Source organism: Terrapene carolina, unplaced genomic scaffold (genome assembly GCF_002925995.2).
Source record: "Terrapene carolina triunguis isolate 2854851 unplaced genomic scaffold, T_m_triunguis-2.0 Scaffold66, whole genome shotgun sequence".
Classification (NCBI taxonomy): Eukaryota; Metazoa; Chordata; order Testudines; family Emydidae; genus Terrapene; species Terrapene triunguis.
Window position 1 is genome coordinate 50,907,947 of NW_020664417.1, and position 22,793 is coordinate 50,930,739.

The window sequence follows — 22,793 nt, forward strand, 5'->3', positions numbered from 1 at the left end:
ACTTTCTCGAACTTTTCCACATTTTTCCTGAAATGTGGTGCCAAGAACTGGACACAATACTCCAATTGAGGCCTAATCAGCACGGAGTAGAGCAGAACAATTACTTCTCGTGTCTTGCTTATAACACTCCTGCTAATACATCCCAGAATGATGTTCACTTTCTCTTGCAAAGTGTTACACTGTTGACTCATATTTAGCTTGTGGTCCACTATGACCCCAAGACCCCTTTTCACAGTACTCCTTCCTAGGCAGTCATTTCCCATTTTGTATCTGTGCAACTGATTGTTCCTTCCTAAGTGGAGTACTTTGTATTTGTCCTATTTACTTCAGACCATTTCTCCAGTTTGTCCTGATCATTTTGAATTTTAATCCTATCCTCCAAAGCACTTGCACCCCCTCCCAGCTTAGTATCACCTGCAAACTTTATAAGTGTACTCTGTCATTATCTAAATCATTCATGAAGATATTGAACAGAACCGGACCGAGAACTGATCTCTGTGGGACTCCACTTGTTATGCCCTTACAGCATGACTGTGAACCACTGATAACTACTCTCCATCTAGCTCCATTTAGGTAGCATTTCCTTAGTTTGTTTATGAGAAGGTCATGCGAGACAGTATCAAAAGCTTTACTAATGTGTAGATATACCACGTCTACCACTTCCCCCCCATCCACAAGTCTTGTTACCCTGTTAAAGAAAGCTATCAGGTTGGTTTGACATGATTTGTTCTTGACAAATCCATGCTGACTGTTAATTAACACCTTATTATCTTTTAGATGTTTGCAAATTGATTGCTTAATTATTTGCTCCATTATCTTTCCGAGTACAGAAGTTAAGCTGACTGGTCTGTAATTCCCTGGGTTGTCCTTATTTCCATTTTTATAGATTGGCACTATATTTGCCCTTTTCCAGTCTTCTGGAATCTCTCCTGTCTTCCATGACTTTTCAAAAAGATAATCGCTAATGGCTCAGATATCTGCTCAGTGAGTACCTTGATCTAGGATGCATTTCATCAGGCCCTGGGAACTTGAAGACATCTAACTTGTCTAAGAAATTTTTAACTTGTTCTTTCTCTCTTTTAGCCTCTGATCCTACCTCATTTTCACTGACCTTCACTATGTTAGATGTCCAATCACCACCAACCTTCATGGTGAAAACCAAAACACAGAAGTCATTAAGCACCTCTGCCATTTCCACCTTTTCTATTATTGTTTTTCCCCTCTCATTCAGTAATGGGCCTACCCTCTCCTTGATCTTCCTTCTAATGTATTTGTAGAATGTTTTCTTGTTACCCTTTATGTCTCTAGCTAGTTTGATCTTGTTTTGTGCCTTGGCCTTTCTAAGTTTGTCCCTTCATACTTGTGTAATTTGTTTATGTTCATCCTTTGTAATTTGACCTAGTTTCCACTTTTTGTACAATTCTTTTTTGAGTTTTAGATCACTGCCGATTTCCTGGTTAAGCCAAGGTGATCTCTTGCCATACTTCCTATCTTTCCTACACAGTGGGATTGTTTGGACTTGCTTCCTATGGGATCTTACCTCCCAACTCACTGAGTTTGCTAGAGTCTGGTTTCTTGAAATCCATTGTCTTTATTTTGCTGTTCTCCCTCCTACCATTCCTTAGAATCATGAACTCTATCATTTCATGGTCACTTTCCCCCAACCTGCCTTCTGCTTTCAAATTCTCAACCATTCCTCCCTATTTGTAAAAAATAAAATCTAGAACTGCTTGTCCCCTAATAGTTTTTTCCACCTTCTGAAATAAAAAAATTGTCTCCAATGCATTCCAAGAACTTGTTGGATAATCTGTGCCCTGCTATGTTATTTTTCCCAATAGATTTCTGTGTCGTTGAAGTCCCCCATCACCACCAAGTCCTGTGCTTTGGATGATTTTGTTAGTTGTTTAAAAAAGTCTCATCCACCTCTTCTTCCTGGTGAGGTGGTCTATAGTAGACTCTTAACATGACATCACCCCTGTTTTTTATCCCCTTTAAACTTACCCAGAGACTTTCAACAAGTCTGTCTCCTATTTCCATCTCAACCTCAGTCCAAGTGTATATATTGTTAATATATAAGGCTACACTTCCTCCCTTTTTTCCTTGCCTATCCTTCCTGAGCAAGCAGTACCCTTATATCCAATATTCCAGTCATGCGTATTATCCCACCAAGTCTCTGTGATGCCAGCTATGTCATAGTTGTGTTTATTTACTAGCATTTTGAGTTCTTCCTGCTTATTCCCCATACTTCTTGCATTAGTATACAGACATCTAAAATACTGATTTGATTTGTACTGTATAATGTTTAGAAAAATACATGCTGAGGAGTCAGAGTAGTATTCAGGATGTGGTGTATGTAAACATTATGCCATTAATCCTGATAGGGAAAATACCCACAAAAGGAGACCTCTTTAACAGGATGGACACAATACTCAAAAATGGGAAGAGAATATATGCTAACTAATGTAACCTGGTGGTACAGGTCTGAACTGAGCATAGTCTAACTCAGTGGCTCTCAACCTTTCCAGACTTCTGTATCCCTTTCAGGAGTCTGATTTGTCTTGTGTACCCCCAAGTTTCATCTCACTTAAAAACTACTTGCTTACAAAATCAGACATACAAATACAAAAATGTCACAGCACATTATTTATTGAAAAATTACTTACTTTCTAATTTTACCATATAATTATAAAATAAATCAATTGGAATATAAATATTGTATTTACATTTCAGTGTATAGTATATAGAGCAGTATAAACAAGTAATTGTCTGTGTGAAATTTTAGTTTGTACTGAATTTGCTAGTGCTTTTTATGTAGCCTGTTGTAAAACTAGCCAAATTTCTAGACAAGTTGATGTACCCCCGGAAGACCTCTGTTTACCCCTAGGGGTAAAAGTACCCGTGGTCTAACTCCTATTAAATTCAGTGGGGTTCTCTTTATTTTCACTGACTTCAGTGAATGCTGGACTGGACCCCTGTTACACGGGCTATATAATTAAGTAAATGAACACTTCAGAATAGGTCCAAGTAGATTCTTACACTGGATTAGGCTGTGGCTAAATGACCTTCCCCGGTTAATAGGTGACACATACCTGCACCAGAGGGAAAGAATTATCCATTAAAGATGAACAAATGTTATCCTTGGCCTCACCTTGTTCCAGGGGTTAGTAATCTACTATTGACAGTAGCTGGAAGGAGATTAACATTCATCCACATACACACACAAGTGCACAAAGCTCCATCCACTCCCTGCCCAGGGGAGTAGTGCATGTGCAGCACGTGCTTGCTCCTCTGGGTGGAGCCAAGGTCCAGGAAGGTTGCACAGGGTTAAGTGTGGAAGAGGGTGGATTTTGTGACAGATACTACAACGGCATGCAATAACTTTGGGAACCAGATTGTACTAAGTTTATGTATCACTGTGGGCCAGGGATTGTATGCAACTCCAGAGGGTTATTGCAGCTTCTCCAGGAACTGTCTGTGTGGGGGTGGAGGGGAGTGGTGATGAGAGGGGGTGATTAAGATGACTCAATTAGATTGTAAAAGCCTCCAGAAAGGTATTGCCCCCTGGGGAAGCTTGCATGTACTGGGTCAGACTGGGTTTCCAGAGACCAACAGGCAAATCAAGTACTTTTTTTTGGCTATAAAAAGGCTGGGTTTAAACTGACTCAGGACCTTCCTTCTGATCCAGCAAACAGACAAGACCTTCTGTCCAAAGAGGGCCCCAACCCTTGTGGAAGTGCTGGAAAGACGGTGGCCTGCTAAAATGTGCAGTAACATGTAAATACTGGCAATATGCTATTCATAGCCCGTGGAGAGAAAACAAAGCACAGGAACTAGCCTTTTGGTAGATTGGTTTGCTGGGATATCAGTGTTAGGAAGGGATCTATGCAATATTAACCCTACCCTGGTCAGAAGGGAATCGGTCAAGGGTCCCTTCCTATAGACTGATTATAGCTGAAGACCTGATTCCTGACTGGGCACTCCTGGAATGGACTATGGGGCGGGCGTGGGGAAGGAGAGGGAACATGCCTCTGGGGCACGTGTCACTGGACACTGTTGGAAGACAGGGTACTGGGCTAGATGCACCTTTGGTCTGACCCAGTATGGCCGTTCTTATGTACAGGTGCAGTTACCCTGCTTTTGCAACAGTATGTCTACACAGTCGAGGTCATGATCTGGCTTATTATGGCTATGATTTAATTATTAAATTGTGTTAATATTTGCTTTATTTCCCCCACTTCATTGAAATATAAAACTTTGTTTTTAGTGTTCAGGGAGTGCTGGTACTCAGCTCCTGCTAGAAAAAAGTTGGGTTTTGTTGTTTTTAGCATTCTCTTGACCAGTGGTGGGCAACCTGCAGCCCACAGGTTGCCCACCACTGGTCTAGATGGATGTACAAAACTTTCAAAGAACATCTCATATTCCAGTACAAAGGTTTTTATTAATCTTGCCTATCTCTTAGATACTCTGAAATATATATTTCCTTTGTCTTGCAAGGCAGCAAAAGCAAAATGCAATGATAAAAGGCAAAGAGAGAGGCCGATCAGCCTGAAAGAATAAACAGCCAGTTTTTGTTTCTATAACTAGGCCTACTCTGGAAAAAGACCACACAACATGAAAGTATAGTTACAATAATTCAAGCTTGCTCAGATAATAGACTGCTATAGAAAATCTTAAAATAGGTAACAGCTGAATAAATAATGAATTTTAAGATCTGTGGCCAAACTTTTCAAACGGGGGGGACACATTCATAATTAGATACCTGTATAAAATGCTTTAACTATAAGAGCACCCACAGCTCCCACTAGTTGCAGTGTGAATTGTAGATGCTCAGCAGCTTTGAAAATTGTCATGATTTTTTTTTATCTGCCTAAAACTTTAGGCATCCACATTTGGACAGTGTATATTTTCTCTTTGGTTGATTTTTATGTATTTTACTTGCTATTTTATTATATATATTAAACAGTTTTTCTTGAATGTTCTTTTAAATAGCATTAAAGCCACTAGACAATATGTTTCTTATACATTATCATGGTTTAAAACCATATTGTCTTATAAAATGAAATTCAGCTATCCCATACAAAGTGTATAGTTTGATCTGGACTAAATTTTGTGATTACAGTCATCTAAATTCCATGATTCTTATTTAAAAGTTTAATCATATTGGTTGGTCTGCCTCTACTTCTAAGGCAGTGCAGCTATGCATAACTGTACTATGGGCTTAGAAGGAATGTCTCCGTCTAGCTTTATACAAATAGTAAATATTCCATCAAATTGTATATTTTTGTAATCAAATTTTGATTATTTCCACATTAAAAACATAATTCTTATTCTTATGGATCATTCTTTAAAATAAAAGAAACATTTTATGACTGGTACTAAATGCATAAAGCAAGTGTTTCTGGTACAATAATTCATAGTTAAATGTTAATTATGGTAGTAATTAGATAATTAGTTTTCATACTTGACACTCCATTAATATGAATGGGCAAACTTCACACCTCGCTTAGTGGTATTGTTTGTATTTTACGCTACAGATTCAACAAAACTGCTATAATTTACCTAACTATTTTTATTGTCAAGGCTACTTTACTTCAGCAGCTAGACCATGAACCCTGAACTTTGTCTTTTAAAAAAAATCTGTTTAAAAAAAAAACATTCTGAAGGATACAATATATAGTCAGCAAATGTTGTCGCAATTTTTTCTCCAACTCCATTCTGGATCCCCTCTAATCTGTCTTCACTCCACTAAAAGCTCTCACCAAAGTTTGTAGTTAACTCTTCCAGGCTAAAATTTATAGCTTGCTCTCCATCTTCATCTATCTTCTCCTGAACTCTGATTATTCCTTCATTATCTTACAGCAAGTCCTCCTTCCCTCACCTGTTCCCTGGAGGGATCCAACTTTCCCTTGTGTTTCTGCGGATGATCTGTTTCACATTTACATAGCTTCAAGAACTGTTTGCAGTTGTTGACTCTCAAATCTAACTTTCCACTTTTTTTCCCATCAGTCCAATACTATATTTTAATCTCTCTCTCATCTTCCTTTTGGATATCTTTCTGTCATAGAATATCAGGGTTGGAAGGGACCTCAGGAGGTCATCTAGTCCAACCCCCTGCTCAAAGCAGGACCAATCCCCAGACACATTTTTGACCCCAATCCCTCAAGGATTGAACTCACAACCCTAGGTTTAGCAGGCCAATGCTCAAACCACTCAGCTATCCCTCTGAGCTAAATCTTAAACGTATTTGGCCAACACTGTTAATCGTTCTTTTTTTTTCCTTTCAAACCATCTCTGCTCACCTCACTGTCTGTCACTGTTGACAGCATCATCCTCCCCACCATGCAGGCCTGTAGGTGATTACCCTTTCTTCTTTTCTTTGCACATTCATGCTATACCCAAATGTTGCCACTTTTTGCTCTCTAACATTTTTAAAATCCAAACTTTGCTTTCTGACCACACTACAAAAACTTTCCTCCCAGTGCTCATCTTTTCACAGCTTTACTACTGCAGTCTACTCTTTTTGCTTTGACCCCCCTGATACCCTCATCCCCCACCTCCAGACCACAGACAGTACAGCTTCTAATACCATTTTACCTTGTCCTTAACTTCAACCCTGTCAACCCCCTCTTTGTATCTCTCCATTGGCTTGTCTCTCACCTTATCAAATCCAATGTTCTTATCCCCACCTTCAATGAAATTCACAACTCTGCCCCTCCCTATTTATCTGCTTATGTGTGTCAATAGTTTACCCAACATTCTAGCCCTAACCACCTCTTTTCCCCGCTCCTTTCAGTAGTCTTTCTATTTCTTTCAACATCAACCCTTCTGCACAAAACACACTCTGAGGTAGTTCATAAGTTTACTGTTTTCACCTTAAAATTCCTTCTGAATATCTGCTTCTGTCAAAATACTTGTAATAAATTGCTGACTAATACCTAGTTGTTAAATAGAAGGCCAGTGATTATGGCTAGTACCTTTCTAAGGTATTCTGCTCTCCCCCCTCTTGCCCCCCCGTTTGTATGTTGCTTGTTTTCTTAGACTGCGAGCTCTTTGAGGTAGAAACTGCCTCGTTATATACTTGGAAAGCCACCAGGGCCGCCCAGAGGATTCAGGGGGCCTGGGGAAAAGCAATTTCGGGGGCCCCTTCCATAAAAAAAAGTTGCAATACCATAGAATACTATATTCTCGTGGGGGCCCCTGCAGGGCCCAGGGCAAATTGCCCCACTTGCCCCCCCCCCCCCCCCCGGGCAGCCCTGAAAGCAACTACTACATTATTAATAATAATAGGAGCTTATAGAGACCCCCTAAATCCTTGTAATTCATGTATTTCCTTGTTCACTGATTCCCTATTGTCCCTACTCAAATATGCCAAATAACTGATGTTTGCATTTTATTTTTATGATAAAAATTAAAACCATCATATAAAACCTGAGTTACGAGATTTACTAACTTTTTTTCCATGCAAGTCAAATGTTGGACCAATTAACTTTGTATATAGTCTGTTTTAAAAGGAACTAAATGACTGGTGTATCTGTATTGTTACCATTGATCTTCTGCGCTTTTGTTTATCGGATATCTAGACAGAATCCATGCTAGGTTCGCTTGGTCATTTCCTTAATGTTTTTAAAACCATTTTCCATCCATTGTACATAAAGTAAAATACAGGATCAATTAAGGCAGACTGCTAGGTTTTACTGTCTCCTTTTAACTCCATTAGCAGTCCTTACACCTCCCTACATTTAGCAAAGCATTTTTAAATAACCTCCTGACTTGGAAAGCACGAGTCATAGCTCACTCATGTTGTTTGCTTTGTGTAATGGTGTGTATAAAATGGCTTATCTAACAAAAGTAAAGAATATTAACCTGGAATTATAAAAGTTTTTGTTGCTTGAAGGAATTGACAATACAGTGACAAAAAATGAATTAAATCACTTTTTGCCCTTAGAAAGACCTTTTTGCTTGTTTTTAATCTTTAAGATTCATTTTAGATATTCAATCATATACACTAAACCCATTTAACAATTCCTTTAAGAGCATCTGTGCTCACTTACTTACAGCTCCAGACTTTAAAAATTCCTGAATGTTGGTATTAAAAGCTTGATTGACTCCATGAACTGATTATTCACTTTGTTGCATTTTCAAGAGCAGAAACATTTGTCATAATAGAGAAAAATGTCTTCAAAGCGTCTCAATCCCATTTCATAGGCTCCAGTAAATTAGACTTCCTTTCCTTCCCAACAACTTTCAATAAAATTGTAACTTAGGATTTTATTCACCTTGACATAGTCATTCAAATGCAGCAAAATTATTGCAAGATCATCTCGGTGGCAGCATATAATAAAGGTTTTGTTTCCCTATTTCTGAGGTTTAATATTCTTTCTTTTTTGAATTTCCGGTGTAGAACTGAGATGTGGTGTAGAAAAATCACTAAGCCAACAACATCAGAATATTACTGACAGTGGTGTTAGCAGTAAGAAAAAACAAGTCTAGTTAGGCTCTGGGTGTTGAAGTGCCAGAGGGAGCTGGGGTCCACATCAGAGAATGGAAAAAGGGGGCCTCTGATAGGGTTTTTTTTTTTTTTAAATGGGAAAACTATAATATTTTTAAAGATCATCTTACATTTTTTATGCAGTGCTGTTATATCCATGTTGGTCCCGGGATATGAGACAAAGTGGCTGAGGTAAATCTTTTACTGGACCAACTTCTGTTGGTGAAAGAGACATTATTTCAACCTACACAGAGCTCTTCTTCAGGTCTGGAAAAGGTAATCAGTTTGTCACAGCTAAATACAATCTGTTCCACTTTGTATTTAGCTGTGATACTCTGATTACCTTTCCTAGACCTGAAGAAGAGCTCTGTGTAGCTCAAAAGTTTGTCTCTTTCACCAACAGACATTGGTCCAGTAAAAGATATTAACTTACCCTTCTTTTGTTTCTACGTGTTGAAGCAAATTTAACTGTCCCACAGAACAAAAGATTATGGGACTGAGGCTTCATGCTCCCAATACAGTGAAGAGTGTGAATGGAGAAAAGTAATTCTGCCAAGCAAGAAAAATTGGTAATCAATTTCCATGCCTGCCAAACATGCTGATTTGTTTGACTCTCACTACTGTGTTGCTACGTTGTTTGATAAAACCCACCTAGTGGAATTTGAGAGCATGAAAGTGGGATACCAGGGAGTATAAATCAACCAATATTGCTGCAGTCAGTGATTTAGTATTTCTTTTGAATTTTGAATCAAATCTTGATTCAATATATTGTGTTGGTCTTTGAGGTGGTGCAGATAGAAATGGCACCTAATCTAAAATTCTGAAGATCAGTACTAGAAAATTATGTCCTTGGGAAGTGAGTTGTATTCCTTCTTTTCCTTGGGTGGCATTAAGACTTGTTTTGACTAATGACTAAGCTGTCTGTGTATAAATGTAGCCTTCGATATATTTCAAAATCTAATGTCAAACCCCTTAAATCCTTGACCACTTCAGAGTTTAATCTACACAAACCTCCTTTTTTTTTTTTTTTTTCTTCAAGAGCCAGCTCTGAAAGACCAAATTTTTAATCTAACAGGTCACTTACTTTCTACAGAAGTACATCTAAGGTGGCTATGATTTTTTTTACACCAGTTAACATAAAAATAATAGCTTCATATTATGCTAGTAAATTAGATTAATGAAAGGCTTCGTGTCATTTCTCTGACAAGGTAAATAATAAAATCTCAGGAGGACTCCCGTAAATAAAGTGATGCAGCAGACCATACATCTTACTGATTAACTCTAAAGTTGACTAGTTGTGTAATGTGTTTTAGTGCATTTTAAAATGTTTTACGTTGCATGAAGGGGATTTACTCTAGTGGTCTCTCAAAGTTATTTATTTGCATTTTTTCAGACTGATTCCTATCACTTTCCATATAATGAATAATTTTGCTAGATAGTACCAACTAACCATCTATGTCTTTATGACTGTAATAATAAACACCATGGCTTACGTGAAGCTTCCCTGAGACCAAGGTGGGTGGAGATTGAAAACTATACATCCCTATCACTTCAACTAAAGGAGTATTTATTTCAACTCCTAGCAGTACCGGGCAAATGACATATAAGAGTTGCTCTGACTGTACCCAGTATAGGGCAATGGTATTCATACATATACAACCTAATATTTTTTTTAAATGGACGTTGAGCCACTAGCTTCTTTCCCATTGGATATTCTCTCTCTCTTCACAAATGGGCTGTCTCTAGAAGTGACTTACACACTTTCATCTCCACTGTATCTTACTCATGGCTAGCTGGCTGCTTCGTGCCCTTTCTGTGCTCCAGAGTGAAGTGTTCTAATCCACCCTCCCAAATCTTATCTTTGAGAACAGTAATATAAATTGGCTGAGTCCTAATCTTTTCTCTACAGCTTCCACAAAATATCTTCATTAGAGTGGATATTTCATATTGGCTTTCACTTTACCCTCATTCCCCCCTCCTCTTCCCCGCCCCCACACACTCCGCTCGGCTCACACTCTGTTCAGAAGTAGTGGGAAACAAAATCTTCATTTTATCTTCCTGGTGCTGCTCTTGCCACATATTTCAATCTGAGACCAAGTGCATCTGTTTTTCTTAACTGTGTGATATAGACTGAGGGGGCGGGACTGCCCGGGGTCAGGTTGATAACCTCACCAGAGGGCCTGGCTGCTGCCAGAATTTACCAGGGTTGAGGCAGCCAATAGAGGTAGACCCCGGCCAACACCAAAAGATTGTCTCAAAGCCTAGCTTCTGATGCAAGCTGCCTCAAGTGCAAACAAACAAACAAACAAAAAAACCAGAACCCTGAGCTGATCATTTTGTCCAGAACTAGATTTTATTTTAAAACGAAAAGTCTCCAATTTACAAACAAGGGGGCTGATTATGCAAATCCTTTCTGCTAGAAGCAGTAATCCCCTTGAAATCAACAATTGTCTGATCAACTGCTTCCACCCTTGAACTAGTATGATTTCCATAAATCATAAAAGGTGTAATAATGGATCTCATATTGACTTCCAAAACTGAAGCAATGATTTGAAATCACACTGTATACTCTTACCGTATATGAAATATTATATTTCAAATGTCAAGAGAAAAGATTAATTTTATGTGACCTTACACCTTTTTATTGGGCTCACTCTCCTCCAGGTACCAACAACCATTGAAATGGCTGCAGTTTTTGAATTTGTTTGATAAAATGAAAATAACATACCATGAAGCATGAATGGGAACAAAATGACCCAAGAGTTCACATTCAACAGTAACATTGGAAATAAACTATCTTTATATGCTATGCGGTAGACAGGCCTCTGATCCCAGACCAAAGTTTTCACAGGTAAAATCAGACAACAGTAAATATGTAATAATTACTTATTTTTCATTTCTCCTCTCCCCCCAGCATATTGCTTGAGAGTTTTTCAAGTATTTAAAATGAGAAATTACAACAACACTATCCTCCTTTCTCAATTCTAGTCCAGGGCATGCATTAGGCATAGCACTCAAGCATTTGCCTCTTCCCTCACATACTTCTATAGGTCAGCTGGATTCTTATGCATACAGCAGGGCTACAGGGACTGAGAAGGATTTTCCTGAAATTGCTACTCCCAGACACCAGTATATGGCACTGGGCACTGGCACTGAGGGCAGGCAGACTGTGTGACTGCTGAAGGTGGACAAGCTTTCCCCAATTAACCCCAAGTCTTCTGCCCTTTCCTCAAACAAGCCCTTATACTCTAATCCCACAGTCTGCTCCTGACTTCCTTCAATACTATGGTCCCTCCTGGCTTCTCCAGGCTCCCAGGACCCCTGGGTTCCCCCAACACCCGTGCTGGCCCTGGATCCACCTTCTTTCTCCCTCTGATTCTGCCAACTGCAAGAGAGAGGCTTCTGCCTGCACCCACTTCCCATTGCTTATGAGCAGCCTGAGGGAAAAATAAGTGGTTATCTCTCATTGTGTGAGAGATCACATATGGACAAAATTTAGCAGCTATTCCAGCCTATAGGAGAAAAAGAATGAGAGAAAACAATCTTACTGGAGGAATCCCAGGTCCATCTTACACACAGGAATATGAGGCCTGTGTTAATTCTTATCTCTTCGGATACTGATTTCTATAGTCTAGGTCTAGCACTTCTGTATATTCTGCCTCACACATTCAGGAGCCCTCCTCAGGTCTGGTTTCCTGTAGCACATAGAGAAAGCATTTAATTACAGAATCTTGCAGTATATCTATTTAACAACACAGTTAGTGAATTTAAAAATAAGGTAGAGAAAGGCCTTAACTGTCTACAAGTAATAAAATTGAATTTGTCAAGTACCACAGCTTGGCAAGAAAATAGGAATCACATTCAATTCAATCTAAGATGATTCATTACATACATTAGACTCCAGACAAGGCATCTGGAGGTTTCAAGCAGATGATGCATGCCTTGTAGTGGTGCCAAAGCATACCGTTGGTATGCACTAAGTACCAAACAATAAAGGGTCATGTTTGGAATAATACTTTGCTCAAGTATTATTATTACATAGTGATGCTAATGTTATGAACCTTTGGGTTCAATCAAGAAATGTACTAGCAGTACTATGCCTGGTGTGCAGTTGGTAAAACTCACGTTTACTATATTAAGATAATGTGTTACATTAGGATAAAATTGAATCATACAAGCAGGTAATATTATTGACTAATAGTTGAATGATAGCCTGGAAAGTTTAAAATAATATGGGCCAATTATTTAGAGAGGGAGAGAAGAGGAATAGCTCAAACAAAATAACTTATGGCCCTTATTGCACATGGGTGCAAATAAATTTGAGATATCCATTCTTTTCTTGAATTTCCTTTATTCATTCTATACTGAATCTCATTTTTTCCCATGTCTTTGTAGCCCTTTTGTCCTCTATGCATATTAGAATAGTTGATTCTTTCCCCCTCCTATAGCAATTGTAGTTTAAAACAAATGTTTGAACTTTTAATGTTCAAAGAGGCCTTAAGTGCTTTAGCCCTCTTGGACTAAGAACACACCTAAGTCAAGGGCAAACTGCTAAAATGTTTGAGCATCACTGTGGTATAGTAAAACAAAACTCCTTATTTCTTTAAAAGCAAAAAGAAAGCAGATGTAAAAAGTAACATGAAGCTCTATCAAGGTATGAAATGAAGCATACAACACTTAATATTTCTATAGTCTTTAATACTGAGGCCTTATAATCTTGAACTTTAGAGCATGCAACTTCAGATGTGCAATGGATGTTGAACCCCTCAATACCATTTTGTACAATTTTTTAGTGTAGGACCTTGCTTTAATGTTAATTTCTCCATTTAACATTTTGCTAGGTTTCTTTGGGTGGGGAGCACAGTTCATAGCCTGAGTTTGTAGATGTGTGATATTCTTCAATATATAAATGGGTACAGAAGGCAACATGCAATGCTAAAATTTATTCTGACATTCAGTAGAAGCATGGACATAGGGTGGAAGTTGGTACAAGATAAAGGTTTTGAGCAATGAAATACTGGGGAAAAAATTAATATTTTGTTCAGCATCACTTAGTGCAAGCCAGACTCTGCGTATAAAGATTAGGAACGCTGGCCATGAACGAGAGATAATAGAGAATATCTGATATAGTCTAGATGCTATCATTCTCATAGGGCTTGTCTCCACTTACTGAAGGATCAACACGCTGTGCCGATTGGTCTCCTGTCAACTCCGAGAAGCGTAAGGTAAGTCGATGGGAGAGTTTCTCCTGTCGACCCAGTGCGGAGTAGACACCACAGTAAGTCAACCTAAGGTATGTCGACTCCAGCTACATTATTCACATAGCTGGAGTTGCATAACTTAGTCCTGTAGTGTAGACCTGCCCTTAGTAAATTTTGTTTGTGGATGTTAACTGAATTCTTATCCCTGAAATGTTTGTGTTATGAATTCAATTGAGGCATTTGGTTTGTATGTCTGTTAAAGGGACAACCTAAATCTGAAATTTAGTCAACTAGAGTTAAGTTAGTTTCAGGTACAACACCTATGGTTGAGTCCTCCTGCTCTTGTATGTGGGATTTGCACTTTTTCTTATTTATTAAAATGTTTAGTGTGATCTGAAGATATTTTTTCCAGTTTGGCCACCAAACTGAAAAATCAGTTATTTGCTCAGCTCTGATTGTGGTAACTATTATAAGGGTCATGGTATTGGGGTAGGAACTGGGATGTAGGGGGTGGGCTGAGCTCAGATTGAGCACTTCCCAAATCACAGCCCACATTTTGCACATATGGAAAGGGAAGATTTGAGGAGTGTCAGTTGGGGGCCAAATCACAGGGGATATGGGGAAAGTAATTAAAATCTCCATCTTTCCACTGATGGCCAGGAAGCAAATAAAGAGAATCAGATTGGATAGATAGCTTTTCACAACTGGTATAATAAAATTAGGACCTTTTGTTAAACTAGAACCAACTAGTATGGTATTTTTAATTTCCTCATTAGTGGCCTTGTGGTCAATGTTTCTCTTTTTGGTGGAATCATACCAGAAGTCTGGTGGGTCACTTACCTTTTAATTTCAAGTGCTAAAACTATTAAATAACAATAGAATTACCTAAATTAAGAGGCAGTCCTCTGGCTGACTGCCTCTATATGACTCTTATTTGATAATTTTCTAGACTTCTAAATCCCAGATAAGATTTACATGGTTTACATTCTCTGGAAAAAAACCCAAAACACTTGAATAGCAAGCTGGGGGAGAAAGGGGAGAATTAGTGTTCTTTGGAATCCTTGTAGAAACTAAGATTTGTAGTTTGTTTCTGGAAAATCCAAAGGCCTCAAAAGCCCACAGCCACAGCTGATAACACAGCTCAGATCAGGAGGCAAGAAAGGTCACCTCAGTACTCCCCTGTTCCTGGGGCAGCTCTGCACCACACCAATCCTTCAGGATAATCTAAAGCAACCTGAGTGCTACTTGATCTTGCACAAGGGATTGTGAACAGCTCAAACAGGCCAATATGTAGCTGTGGAACAGCAGGGCTTAGAGAAAAGAACAGGAGTACTTGTGGCACCTTAGAGACTAACAACTTTATTAGTCTCTAAGGTGCCACAAGTACTCCTGTTCTTTTTGCGGATACAGACTAACATGGCTGCTACTCTGAAACCTGTCATTAAGCAGGGCTTAGGCCTTAGACATGGATTCTACACCAGCCATAAAGAGATTATGACACTCTACACCCCAGGGGAGAACCCTGTAACCCTCATATTCATCATTTGTATACAGTTGTGATATTGCATAAAAAGCATGCCTTGTAATGTATCATAGGAAAGGTTATGATCTGCTGAAACCCACTGTTTCATCTAAATATGTATATCATTAATGCATATGAAGTTATGAGAATTGTGTTGTGTGATTGTCACTAAAATATGCTGTGGGTATGGGAAACACCCAGATACTAGCTCCCCAAAGACAATAACTAGAGGGATAACCAATGCCCAGGAGGGTGTCGAATAACCATCAACAGCCATTGTCCAGCAAGGGAGCTACAATTCAGTGACTCACTTGCACAAGGCTATAGCCAGGGCAAGTGCTCAACCTTGCCTGGTGACCTAGCAATGTCCTCCAGACATGCCTGGACTTATGTTCTCCAAGCACATGGACTAAGTGTATAAAACAGGACACAGTGGACCCATGCTTCATCCTTTCTCTTCTCCCCCACCTATGCTGAAGGCAACGAGGACACTGGAGCTGAAGAGACTGGTCCCTGAGCAAAGAAGAAAAAGCTTGCATATGAAAAACTGTAATCAACCTGCAATATCCAGTGGGGTGAGAAAAACTGCTGAATTTAGATGTTGCCCAGTCTAACGGTGCTGAGAGTTTAGACTGTGTGCTTATTTTATTTTATTTTATTTTGGTAACCACTCTGACTCTTTACCTATCACAGATTTTAAGTGATTATATCTTTTAAATCAATAAACTTATTCTAGAGTTTATCCTTACCAGTGAGTTTGACTGAAGTGCTTGGTAAATCTGCTCAGGTTACAAACGCTGGTGTATATCCACTTTCCATTAATGAAGTGGATTAATAAATTAATCATCAATTAATAAACTTGCATTGCTCAAGAAAGGTTCCTGAGCAGCTCAAGGTGGTATATTCCTAGGGTACAAGCCTGGGAGCTATGGGTATTTGGCTGGTGCCTTTATCTGTGTGATTCATGAGTGACTCTGGGAGCATTCATGCAAAATGCAAAGTAAGGGTTCATATTCAAGTGGAATCTGGGTATTAAGTAAGTCTTGGGCTTGAGGAGAAAAACCCTCAGGTCTGTCTACAGAAGCTGCTGTGTAGTATGCCTGCAGCCATTGCGATCTGGTATATGGGAAGTGGTTGATGTGCTCATGTGGGATTTTAACCTAGTTGGATTGCTGTTGTGTGTTGCCTCACTGGTTATGCCCCAACATTCTACATAATCATTCTGTGTCCTCCTGTGGAGAGCCCTGCAGAGTATTTCCCCATGGACAGTGGGGTGCCGAGCCTGAGGCACCTTTCTTACTGTGTCATGTCGTCAGCAGCTGGGGACACTTGTGCCATGCATATTTTTTTGTTTCCGTGGTCCTAGTAGGTCCTCATAAGTGGACACAGGATCTGGGCTTTGTTGTATAATTACATATTTATGACAATATTTTTTCTTTTATTCAAATAGGTACCGTGTGTCTATTTGAAAATGTGTGCTAAAAAGCCTGATGAAAAACATGCAGAGTACACTGATTTAGCAGCCATCTTTTGAAGCTTCCTGTCTCCACATTAGAGACTAATTATTACTTTCAGCCAAGTTCTGTTCCCAATGAAACCACTGGGAATTTTGCCATAACTAAGCAGGAGCAGGCTCTTTCAATTGTATTATCATAAACAAAATTGTATTTAAACAACAACTTTTTTTTAATTCTTTTGCCATTCTTTGATTGTACTCCAATTTAGTTTAAAAGAAAATAAAAGGGAAAATAAAGCACTCATGCTCAGAACTTTCAGGCCAATGTTTATCCCAGTTAATATTTCACAACCCTAGTTCCTGAGCTATGTTTTAGTGACTGCTGCTTTTGCACAAACCACTGTACAGTGGCAATGCTGCTCCGTAGCTGCTTATCCATCCTCTGGGCCTGGAGTAGCCTCCCTGCCCCACTGAAGAGATGCTAGTGGGGCATGGATAATGCATTCTTATAAAATTAGAGCTGGTGAAGCTGTCTTCAATTCTCCAGTGGTAGCATGTTGCATGGGCTCCCCAGATCCTGACCTAGGCTTTGCTCAGTGGTTTTGCTACAGAATTACAAAGAAGAAAGCAGGATTTGCCATCAACACAGGTGTAAAATGCCTCTTTTCATATCAGATAGAATGTTAAATATAGGTCCTTTGTAACCATCTTTGTTTTTACTCAAAACTGCTATGTGTCTGGAATTTCCAGGAGGCTTCAAAAACCTTCATTCTCCTGCTCACTGCAGACCCAGCAAAGACTTTGACTAGTGATTTTTAAAAGTAATGTTTATCTTCAAGCTAGTGAACCTACTGGATGACTATTTGTTAATTTAAAAAAATATTTTTGAAATTTTTGAAAAGTTGAATAAGTTTTTAATCCACTAGTGCATGAAAAGTTTGATCTCTCAGATCAGATTCAGAGAGTCCCTTTCACCTTACTTCCCTCTTCCATATTCTTTGCATTCACTGCTTCTAGACTTTGGGCTGAATGGTTTTTATTTCTTCACAGTGGTCACTTACAAAAGTGAAATATTTTTGTTGTTGTTTGTAGGATGGAATGGGGAATCTGAGAGTCACCAAAAAAGGAATTCGACTTGAAGGCATATCTGAATTTCTACTTCCATTGTATGTGAAAGAAATACATTCCCGAAAGGTAGGAGCTTGACATCTTTTGGGTTTATTTACAGATAATTCAAATTCATTTCTTCAGCCTGAAAATGTAGGATTTCTGCACCCTCTAAACTGGCATTCAATGCAGGCTTGCTTTGAGAATACCTTAAGAGAAAGCACTGTAGAGAACTGAAAGGCTCATAAGTGCCAAAGATGAGATTTAATCTGAGAAGTGGATATTCACTGTTATCTGAAATATTCTGTTCCTATGCTATTACTTAGAAAGTGCCATCATCCCTCATCTACGTGGGAAAACAAAATATGTACATTAATCTTCAGAAGAGGAAGCTCAGCACTGTGAATGGAACATTTGATTCTTCCAATTTGATGTGAACCCAGCACACAAGTTCTGCAAAATGCAATGAAAATAATGAACAGTTTCAGTTTCATATATACTCAGATAGCTCCACCTGAGTACCTTCTAGCTTCAGCTAGTTTAATTTTTTTCATTAGGGAAATTTATTAAAACTGGATAATGTACACTAGGATGGAGATTTTTTCAAAGCAACCCATTTGTAATATTGCTAAAAATGTAATTGTTTTATCACTTAACAGCAGGCCATTATAGAAAAAAATCGTTAAATCAAGACATTATATATTCAAAAGTTCAACGCAGCTCATTTCAACTGAGTCATGCTGGGTTGTAGCTCACCTAGATATATTAAAAATAAAAAAAATTGCAGTACTTGAATTCTATTAAGTTCTCGCTGCTATACAAATGCTATCAGAGATGAATGTTAAAATATGTTTTAGTCAATGAAGTACAGAGAATTTTAATATGCATAGTGCAAATGTTGACAGGAATGAAGAGCTATTAAAAATGTCTTTCCACTATTAAATCTCCCTCAGAAAAGTCTTTGACCTCAACAGGCAGTAGAAACAATCATGTATGCATGAAAATGTATCATGAGAACTACAGACTACAATAAGCTTAAAATCTTAATTTATAAGTGGTTCCTTGATATTTTTCCTTCATGATTATATTCTTTGTGTAGTAGAGAGAGCCTGAGAAATGGGGCCTGGTGCAAAAGTCCTGTTATGAGGCCTGACACCTGAACTAGAGTGGTAGTCAGGCCCTATAATATAAAGCAAAGCTAGCAAAAGTCAGGCTGTGAGCAGAAGTCAGACTCTGCTTGCATGCAAGCTCACAGAAACTGGCAAAAACAAGGCTGATATTGCAAAAACAGACACATTCCTAAGAAGTATGAGGCACTCAGGAAAGCACATTCCAGAAGGGTGATACCAGAACACACCGATACCAAGTATGGTACAAACACACTCTCCAAAGATGATAGGACACACTGATTCTCCCTCCACCACCCCATTTAAATATAAGGTCAGGATGAATAGAGATGTTTTGATTGAACCCATGTATAAGCTACATCTAACTAACTACATCAGAGGGGCAATATGTAACCTGTTTGTATCAGTGTATGAAGAGAGGTCTCGGAGGAAGAGTCTTTGGCCAGCCGAGGGGGGAATGGAAAGTCCCACCATTCACTGAGCTTTGTCCATTGTCACAGGCATACATGTGCTAGTGTAACTGTAGACATTAACCCGGGGAGCTAGGGCTGTGCTTTGTCAACAATAAACCTGACCGTGTGCCGTCGCTACTAAACGGGTCTGTGGTTATTGGGCGGTTCTATCAAGGTCTGCTGTGTTCGCTATCTGCACATAGCTGGGACAGCACAACTCAGAAACACAAATGCAGCCAACATCTGCCAACACCTAGTTCTTAAAAGAATCAGTTAAAGGATACAGAGCAGTTAATTGTCCATTTCATCTGTAAGACAAAAAAACTGGTGAAGATTTAGAGTCGTGAGTGTTTGCCTGCCAACTGAAATATCATGTAACACTTTATCAATCTGTGTATATGTCAAAATAGTCATTGTGTTTTGATCACTTTATTTGATAGATAATCATCTTTGACTTTTCTATTCACAATCAGTTTGTTCCCTTAAGACTTGCCTTTTGAAAAATATTCCTTATGAAAGGTTTGCTAAAAATAGGAAAAGGTAATTAATGTAACATCTATAAGCAAACCTTCAGTAACAAGGTAGCTGAATATATTTAGAAATGCAAATATCATTGCTTTGATTTAGATCATGATACAACCAAAAGATCAAGCTCACAAAAATGACCTCTATATATTTTATTAGCCATCTCTCCAAGAATAGGCATTTAAGGTCACATTCTGCCCTATAATACATGAACATGCAAGTATGGTTGGAATTTGTCCCCTCAAATAATTTTTTTCAAAGTGTCATGCTATAGAAAAGCACAAAGACCCTCTCAAAATAATCTTCCTAAGAGTCTCATGTACATCTTCGTAACTCGATGCTCCTTGATACACTAACTTAGCTTTAGCTTTTTTATTATTTCCAGAAGTAACAAAGTTAATCACTAATATTTTAAGGGTGATACTGCGGCCTAATATAGGAAATATAAGATTTGTTTTAAAAACTGCAGAATACTTAATGAACATTTTCAAATAAAGCTAAAAAAATAAACTCAAGTATTCCTAGAAGCATCCATGTCCCAACCCAGCCAATAGGAACTTTACAAATGCTGTGTTTATGGAAGTTTTGCAAATTCCCCAGACTCGATCATCCTTGTAACTACTGGATGGAAACACAGCTCCTTTCCAGTGGTCACAGAATGCCAGATTAAGTATGCCATGACAGTTCCTTCCCATGGGTGATGTCTGTGATTCTGTCTATCCCATCTGCTATGTGTGATAATCAGGCTTATAGGAATTATGTTACTGTATTTATCCACCAAGCACTTAAGCAGGTGTGACTTTGCTCACACAGGTAGAATTGGGAAAGGTATAGAGAAGGGCAATAAAACTTATTAGGATATGGAACATCTTCCATATGAATAGAGATTAAAAGGACTAGAGCTGTACATCTTAGAAAAGAGACAGCGAAGGTGGGGGGTATAATAGAGGCCTATATAATTATGAATGGTGTGGAGAACATGAATATGGAAGTGTTATTTAGTCCTTTACATAATACAAGAAGCCCTTTTCATAATACCAATGAAATTAGTAGTCAGCAAGTTTAAAACAAACATAAGGAAATACTTCTCTACACAATGCATAGTCATCCTGTGGAACTTGTTGCCAGGGGATGTTGTGAAGGCCAAAAGTATAACTGGGTCCAAAAAAAATTTAGATAAGTCTACAGGGGATAGGTCCATCAAGGGATATTAGCCAAGAGGTTCAGGGACACAATCCCATGTTCTGAGTATCCCTAAATCTCTGACTATTAGAAGGTACGTCTGAACAATGTGATGGATCACTAAATAATTGCCTGTTCTGTTCATGTCCTCTGAAGCATCTAGCACTGATTACTGTCAGAAGATAGCATAATGGTGGACCACTGAACTGACCCAGTATGGCCATTCTTATGTGAAGTTGCCCAGTTGAAATCAATGGGAGACATCCTGGCTGCATTGAAGTCAAAGGGAGTTCTACCATTAATTTCAAATGGGGCCAATGCTGCTGCTCACATAAGCAAAGTTAAGCATATGCTTAAGTCCTATGGAAGATTGATGTGCCAAGAAGACTAGATAGTCTCCCAGAGGACTACTAGGAGGAGAAATAGACAAAATATAAAATGGCGGCTGTGGGGCTGGAGGAAGGTAGGCCTGTGAGTAAGTCCTCTTAAAAATAGAAAAAGGGGGAAGAGGATAGCTGTAGCTGCATTGTTTGAAAGGGGGGTTGGGGCACCCGTTCAGTCACAGAGCCTATATTCTGGACTAGTACTTACTTAACACTCCCTAACACTGATATATAATGTAGACTGATTAGAGTCCTAAGACTGTAGTAACCATTGTGGGATGTAAAAATGTGGATGGGGGGAGGGGGAGTGAAAGATGCTTCTGGAGCTCTGCTAAAGCTGGAAATGCCTGGTGGTTTTTTAGTTCTGCTACTAGCTGCTGAAGAATATTTGCATTATTTTGGGATCTTACTGTCAGGCTGACCTTTCCCCTGGAGATGCAGAACCAGCAGGCTTGATTGTCTGGGCCACAAATATAGTAAATGCCACCATTTGAAAGTAATAAATTGGGATGTATTTTTTGATGGCAGGAAGAGAGTGAAACACAATTTAAATCTGTTGAACTACATTGTATTAGGAGAAAAAAGAATGAGGAGTACTTGTGGCACCTTAGAGACTAACAAATTTATTTGAGCATGTTGGCTTTTTTGGGGAGTCGGGTGGGGAAATAGAGACTGTTACTTCCATAGGGAGGGTTAACATGAGAGTCTCATACACTCATTTTCTTTCTGGTATGCATAGATTTCTGACCTTTTTGACAGCAACAAGTGGTTATTTACAGAGAAAATCAAATTGCCATTGTAGTAAACTAGTAAGGTTAATAAAAAGGAAAACAATAAACACATTCTCACAGCATCAACTTCCTAATGTTCTTTATAACATAGACTTTATTTGTGTTACGTTGCAGGAATCTGTTTTGAAAATGTTCCCCAACCTTAAATTTCTTAATATCTCCCATTATTGGCAATCGTTTCTGATCCTTGAAAAGTAGAAATAACTATGTGATTCATAAACAATACTTGATATTCAGACTGAGATAATATAGGTTCTGTTATTACCACTTATTTTCTTTCCTTCCTTTTGATTAACTTTCTATTTAGATGAGATAAGAAATCTTATCTGGTATTTTCCAGATTTAATAATAATCAGCTCCTATAATAAACTAACATCAAATTCAGATAGTATCCGTGTGAACAGAATATTATCTTAGGTGCTAAGTTATAGCACAAATGTAAGCAACTGATTGGACACTCATCCCAGATCCCCTAGGGGATTTATTATTTAAACTATATATGTGAATTTCTGTTTCCCCTTGAAATAGGCTTTGCACATGCAAATAAAGAAAATACTTT

General features: G+C 38.6%; 1 protein-coding gene across 3 annotated transcripts in view; it reads left to right on the top strand.

Annotated features, from left to right (window-relative positions):
• SGCZ (sarcoglycan zeta) overlaps positions 1 to 22,793 on the top strand; it is a 389,983-nt gene that overhangs the window by 163,740 nt on the left and 203,450 nt on the right. For 2 of the 3 annotated variants that reach the window (XM_026648155.1, XM_026648157.1), the window contains exon 2: positions 17,760 to 17,861. The exons of the other annotated variant lie outside the window; for it this stretch is intronic. In XM_026648155.1, coding sequence (XP_026503940.1) covers positions 17,760 to 17,861 — 102 coding nt within the window. The remainder of the gene's footprint in view (positions 1 to 17,759; positions 17,862 to 22,793) is intronic. 3 annotated transcript variants of the gene reach the window in all.